The sequence below is a fragment of the Chaetura pelagica genome, unplaced genomic scaffold, assembly GCF_000747805.2.
Source record: "Chaetura pelagica isolate M959 unplaced genomic scaffold, ChaPel_1.0 scaffold8, whole genome shotgun sequence".
Lineage (NCBI taxonomy): Eukaryota > Metazoa > Chordata > Aves > Apodiformes > Apodidae > Chaetura > Chaetura pelagica.
The window spans coordinates 2,953,307-2,960,296 of record NW_009954544.1 but is presented as its reverse complement, the minus strand read 5'-3'; the positions used below and the strand labels follow the sequence as shown (position 1 = coordinate 2,960,296).

The 6,990-nt window shown below is 40.7% G+C and overlaps 1 protein-coding gene across 1 annotated transcript in view; it reads left to right on the top strand.

Moving 5' to 3' along the window:
- The window catches only part of APMAP (adipocyte plasma membrane associated protein), a 22,701-nt gene extending 17,555 nt beyond the window's left edge, over nt 1–5,146 (top strand). Inside the window, exons 5-9 of the mRNA XM_010005010.1 lie at nt 1,024–1,140; nt 2,382–2,556; nt 2,997–3,131; nt 3,513–3,705; nt 4,735–5,146. Coding sequence (XP_010003312.1) covers nt 1,024–1,140; nt 2,382–2,556; nt 2,997–3,131; nt 3,513–3,705; nt 4,735–4,944 — 830 coding nt within the window. The 3' untranslated portion in view covers nt 4,945–5,146. The remainder of the gene's footprint in view (nt 1–1,023; nt 1,141–2,381; nt 2,557–2,996; nt 3,132–3,512; nt 3,706–4,734) is intronic.
- Nucleotides 5,147–6,990: the final 1,844 nt, after the last annotated feature.

Genomic DNA, 6,990 nt, shown 5'->3' with positions numbered 1-6,990 from the left:
GGTGGCTGCATCTGCTGTAGCCGCCATTGGTGGGTCTTCCAGTGGTCAGGATATTTCTGCTTTGTCAAAATTAAATTGCAGTTATTTCTCGTTGAATTCTACACCTCTTTCTGAGCCACTTCTTGGCTTCATTTAATGAGATTTCTGGAACTGAGGGAGGAAAAACTGGTAATGACTTGTTTATTAACAGAATCATTTATTTGGAGAAGCTTAATGTTGGCCATCTCAGTACTGCCTGGGCTGTCTGAGAAGCCTGGCTGGTGTTTGTTGGGACTGTGGGTGGTTTTGTTTGCAATATGATGTAAAAGCTTACATGAGGTTCTGCAGTCCAGTGCTGGTTGCCAGTTAGAAATTATGGGCAGGAACTGTTGCTGCTTTTTGTATCTTGAATTGACACATTTGTTGTATAAGTTATGCAATTTTCCATGGACTTCACATGACTAAGCTCTGCACTGATTTGGAAGCATGCTCTTGGCTGCCTATCAGGTAGGACAGCCTCAGCACTGACAGCCAACAAGGTCTGCTGCCAGCTGATAGAAAGCTGGACTTCCAGCTGCTGCTTAGGCACAAATGTGGGTTGGGATAGATGTGAAGAATCACCTTTCCACTTCTCATTTCCACTGCGCTTGTTCAGCTTGGAAGTGGTGGGAAGATTATGCTGCCCTGTTGCTTTGGGGCCAAAGAAGTAGTGGGGAGCCTAGAGTTCCCTCTTGCCCCACGTGAGGTGGGGAGGCAAGTGAAGTCAAACTGTTGCTTTCTGAGAAGAAGCAGTCAGTTAAATCAAATTTTCTGACATTCAGCCCTACTTGGGGCAGCTGCTATCTAGCTACCAGCCTGGAAAAATATTTTATTATGTCTAGACTGGTGAAAACATGGGTTTATCTGTTTCAGTCACATGTAGGAAAGTACATAATTTCTTTAATGAATGTGTGATGCTGGTCATAGAGTTATATTAAACAACAATTTGGCCTGTGTGGGTAGCCTGAATGCCTTGTGTTTATTATTTTAAAATTGTTTCCTAAGGAACCCCAGAAGATGAGCCAACATGTGGGAGACCACTTGGCATCAGAGTGGGGCCAAATAACACCCTATTTGTGGCAGATGCGTATTATGGACTCTATGAAGTTAATCCTGGTACAGGTATGACTTTCTACCTAGAAGTTCTCTTCCACTGGTAATCTGGGCTTCATTTGCAGTTGTGCCAGACACTGCAAGCAAAACAATGCCTGCCTTCTTTTTGGAGTGGTTTGGAGCTGTCTGGATGAAGTGCAGGAACTTGGTGTTTACTTTATTGTAGCAATCACTTCCTCTCTGGCTGGATCAGAGTTACCAGTGTCTTATCTTCTGGTGACAAAAGCTTTTGCTTGTCAAAATTAGTACATCAGGATCCATGAATAAAGCTCTGTGCAGCTGTTTCAGTTTTCATGGAGAGGGGGAAAAAAAAAAGTTATTACATGAACTTTTTGTCATGTGTGCTGTACTTTTTTTTTCTGCCTTGATCTTGCTGTGTGGTAGAGTTCTTAACCTCCATTTAAACCCAATATATAGAAAGTGATGAAAGTTGTATTTTGGTGCATCTGAAGATCAAGTGGCTTGTTCCTGTTGAGAGAGGCACTGTTGTATCATGCCCTTTGTTACATGTCCCTGAGCCAAATTTCAGTTTTAGGAGCTGTTCTGTCTGTCAGAAAGCAATAGTTGCTTTTGTGTTGAGTTGGTTTTCTGGCTGTTTGCATTACTAAATTGACTTCTCTGTAGGTGAGATGTAACCAAAGTGTGCCTCTGGGAAGGTGTGATCAAGGTCTCCTCTTTGATGGCAGACAGCTGCCATATTAGCACAGTCATGACAAAAAAAGAAGCAAACAAACAAACCCAAAACCCATGCCTGAAGATTATTTCAGTAGATTGTGGTCAATTTTTAGTGACTAGACCTTAATAATTTGCCTGGTAATATGTGGCAGAGCAGTTTAGTGAACCTGCTGATGTCTTGAAGGTTAAACATTACTCTGCTTTGTTCTTACAGCTTTATGGAGTAAGAAGGAGTAGGGATTGGCTTGTGTGCATCTTTCTACAAAGTTCGAACCTCAATTTGTACTTGATTTCAAATGTTCTTCAGAAATATATAAAGTCTGGCACTTACCAATAGGGAATATAATTTCCTGTTTCAATTTTTCAGAAGAGGGTTTCTCCTGGTTGTTCACATTTGGTGTTGAGTTGTTCTGTTACAACCCAAACCTGTGTTACTTAACAGAGGCGCGAATGGAATCAATGCAAAATGCCTGCTAATTTCTTATTAGTATTTTGCTTGTTTCCAAGGCAGGACATACGAAGGCTTCTCTTATGTGTCTTTTTTTTTAATTATTCTTTCTTCTTTCTGTAACCAGGTGAAACGAAAATGCTTGTGTCAACCAAAACACTAATTGAAGGTCAGCGATTGTCATTCGTCAATGATCTTACAGTGACCCAAGATGGGAGGAAAATCTACTTCACTGACTCCAGTAGCAAATGGCAAAGACGGGACTACTTGTTCTTAATTATGGAAGGCACAGATGATGGGCGGCGAGTATCTCTTCCCCAGGGCATTGAACTTATTGTTAGCTCAGCTGTAGGAAGGAATGAACTTCACCACTTCCTCGGTCTTGAAGTGTTTTTCTCTTTGTAAACCACCTGTGCAAATATTACGCTGCTCAGGAGAGGGTGAGAGAATGTGTGGGTGTTGTTAATGAGACCTGCAGTGAAATAAAGGAGATTTTCCCTTTTTTATTCAAGAGTACTGGTGTGGAGCACTTGTTTTAAAAGGGAAGGTGTTAGCATTATGTTCAGCGTAAATCAAATGGTTTAGTATTTCTCTGATGTTCATCAATAAATGCTTCCTGGTTATTCTGTTTTTTTAACTTAGGTGAAGTGCGTGTGAGAGAAGACAGAATGCCTGGAGAATGAAACCAAAATGATTAAATACTTGTCGTCACTAAAAAACATTATATGTGCTTTCTTTTTAGCTTGCTTGAATATGACACAGTAACAAAAGAAGTGAAAGTCTTGATGGTGGGGCTGAGGTTTCCTAATGGTGTGCAGCTCTCTCCTGCAGAAGACTTTGTCCTGGTGTCGGAGACAACCATGGCTAGAATCAGGAGGTAATTATGACGTTGCTGAAATTATTACTAGTCTCTGTTTAGAGATTGTTTAAATAAATTAGTTGAATGACGAAAGAAACCAAACACTCCATTCATGCCTTGTTATTGATGGCAAAGAAGGTGGCCTTCCTCAATGCTTAATTTGTTACTTTCACTGTAAGCATATGGACTGCATCATCTTTTTATCATGGTCTCCTTGAGCATAGTGGAGGTAACTTGACATTTTCTAGGGAGAGGAATGTGCCTCTGCTGTAATTCCATGTACCAAACTAGGAAAAAAAAAAGAATTGTTTTTATTTTTAAAAGTTAATTCCTCTTGGGACTTTTATTTATTACTTAGACTGCTTAAGATGTCCTAATCCTGCTGTCTACAACTTTCAGGTATTATGTGTCTGGACTCATGAAAGGTGGAGCAGATATGTTTGTTGAGAATATGCCTGGTCTTCCAGATAATATCAGGTTAAGCAGCTCTGGAGGATATTGGGTAGCTACGGCAGCTGTCCGGCCCAATCCTGGATTTTCTTTGTTGGATTTTTTGTCTGAAAAACCATGGATTAAAAGGATGATATTTAAGGTAAAAAAAAACCCCAACAAGTAAAACCATCACTTTTAATATGGGAATGGAAGTGATAAATATTTGTCCTGTTTCTTCCTCTTCAAAGGAAGAGTTCAATTTTTATTATTTTCTTTCTTAGTGCTGTGGTTAAAACTGTTGTGGTTGTCCCCTACATATTTGTAGGTAGTAAAACTAATACTTGCTTCTCTGAGTAGCAGGTACACACATCTCTTTAAGTTGCCTTCTGTCTTGATCTCAGGAAAGACTATCTTTGCCCTAGCCATGCAGCAGCACAAGATCTACATTAGGATATGTGAGGACTTCACCTTTGTACCCAAAGTGCCTAAGCTACTTATTGCCAGGTGCTTGGAGGGCATTTGGGAAGTCTGACCTGTTCTTATGACTACCCTCCGCATTTTAGGAAACAGTGTGTATATTATGTATCCTGCTGGGTGGTGACACTTTGTTCTGACTCAATATGCATGTTGTTACATTGCACCCCCCTTTAGGATGAGGATGAGTAAGAATAATGTATTTTGTAGGGCATCTGATGCTAAAGAAAAGGTATGGTGCTTTTTAAACAACAGAAAGACTTGAAAATACTTCCATTCTCAAAAAAAGATCAATGAGCAGTGTTTAGGATGAAAGTGTTATTTAAGCTAAAAACTGTGCTGTCCCTGTAAAACCTGTTGTCTCTGGTTTTGCCCTGGTTTGTGCCCTGTTGCAGAACAGGAGCCTTAACAAACTGATGTTGTGGGGAGCAGAACCATATGTCTGCTGCTTGGCATTAGCTGCACCAGAACAAGCTGATGTCTCCTGCATGGACGCCCTTTCAGCCTAGAGCTAGAGTACAGGATGCTTCTGCTGGTCTCTTTTTTTTTTTCTTTTTGTTTTTTCTTAAGCTGCCTTTTTAGATGTTCTTTATGTTCTTAGCTGCTTCTCCCAAGGAGAGTGAAATGGTCTTTGACTGTGTAAGTGTCTGAGATCTAATAATTGTGGAGAAAAAAAATCTTTTGGTGTTAATTTTCTTTTTTTCTTTTCTTTTAGTTGCTGAGTCAGGAAACCGTGACAAAGTTTGTGCCCAAATATAGCCTTGTTGTTGAACTTAGTGAGACAGGATCCTTCAGAAGAAGCTTCCATGATCCCACGGGAATGACGGTAGCTTATGTCAGTGAGGCACATGAGCACAATGGATATCTTTACCTGGGCTCCTTCCAGTCTCCGTTTATTTGCAGACTCAATCTTCAGCATGTTTAACTGTCCATCCATGATAAAGTGCTGCTGGCCTATAATACTCCAGAGGTACCAAGGAAGCCTGTGCTAGAGGCAGCGTGTGACCAAGAACAAAAAGTGAAAGACAATCTGTTAACAATGCAGTAGCGCTGTTCTGTTGCCAATGTACGTCTTCCTTGGTTTAACTGTTCTGGCTTTGGAGCTGGTGTGCATAATGATTAATGGCATGCATAATGATTTTAATATCTGAGGAGTATGGTGGGGCATCTTCATGTGGTTATGTGCTTCTTAAGGAAAATCCATTGTTTTTCCATACCCAGCTGTGTTTGGAGTCGTCTTAAGCAGACATTATCTGTCACCTTTAATGCAACTGTATGTCTTCTTACATTGGGAGGATTTGTGATGTATGGAATTTCTGTATGATTTGGATTGAAGAGGATGCCTTGCATGTGTTTATTTCTGTTTTAGAGTCACCTGTTTAGGAGTGATTATAGAGCATGCTCTAATGTCATACCATAGTGCTGAGGTAGAGGCAGCAACATCCAGAACATGCCCAGAAATCTAGTTATATCCTTTGGGTTTTTTCATTTCCAGCCTGTGTAATCAACATCAGACACTGCAATTAACTGTTAATTAACATGCAGAATCAAATTTGATCGTTATCTGTGGACTCCTGTGTTTCTTTATAGCATTACAGTCAGATGATGAATGAAAATTGCATTTTTTATATTATTAAAGACTACTTCCAGTGGGTTTAAAAAGGGTCACTTGTAATACATCCTTCATGTTTACCAGGTCCTGTAAGTCTTCTGTTCATTATATGGGTGGCCATTCCTGAGAGACATGGGAAGAAGAAGGCCAGCTGCAGGAATCCTCTTCAATATGCTTTTTATGGAGAACTGGTAAAGACTTGAGGGGAGGTTGGTGTCTGAAGATGGATGTGGATGAAAAGGGCCCCTATAAAACCTAGTAATAGTGGATGAGGAAGACTTTGGTGGAAAACCTTGGAATATGACAGTAGCTCATGGATGCTTTCTGGCATCCCCCCTGGCATGTTTACTTTCTCTGTTAACAGAAACTGCTTGGTTAAGATTCAGAGAATGCTTTTCTGTCAACTGCTACAAAGGCAAGGCTGTGATTTTACATTTTAAATGTGAAGTTTTGCATCTTGAAGAACTAAATGGGTTACTTCAGCAGCTGTGTGATTTAGTGGATTGATTTGTGCTTTGGGATTGAAGACTTTGCTGCTCTCTCATGTTCTGCCACTGGGTGATAGTCACACAAACTTAAGCTATTGCTCAATTTTCTCACCTTTGAAAAGGATATCATCAAGATTTGCTTGTTATAAATGAAAAACACCAGAGAAGGGGAGGATGATATTAAAAATATTACCTGTTTTCATTGGCCTTCTCTGCTTGTCTTTATTAATGGAGGGATATGCAATTGAAAGTGATTGTTTTCTGTCAGTGCTTCTGTCACTTCATTGTGTGTTACTACCAGGCTGCAGCAGCCCTGTGACAAGTAGCTTTTGGTTGCTGACTTGTTCCTGTACAGGCAAGCCCTTTTGCTTTACCTAGTAGTTACTAGATTTGGGAGGGAGCTTAGGAAGAGGCAGTTTCAGTTCTTATCCTTTCTTTACTCTTCCACGCCCTACTTCCTGGCTACTGTTGGAGACTAACTTAGTATGGCTGCAATGTTGGTGGGAGACCAAGTGGAACTGCAGTACAAGGTAGATGTGTCATTGTGTAGTTTAAGGATCTTATGACATGTATCTGAATGCAGGATCTGCATACCTCCAGTCCAAGGAGACCTGAAGTCTGCAGAGGCTGAAAGGAGTGTGTTCTCTGAACTCAGATGGTGTTGTCTTCCGTTCCTGATGCTGTGGTGGATCCTGATAGTCCATCCTTTGCATGCAGAGGTGGGGTGATCTGCTATAGAACCTAGATTCCTCAAATGCAGTCCTCCCAGAGTAACAGAGCAGCATTAAAATGCCTGTGGAATGAACAAACTGGCAGAAACTCCTATTGGTGCTCATGTGAAGACTGCTTTTACAGGTTCATTTGCCTTCCA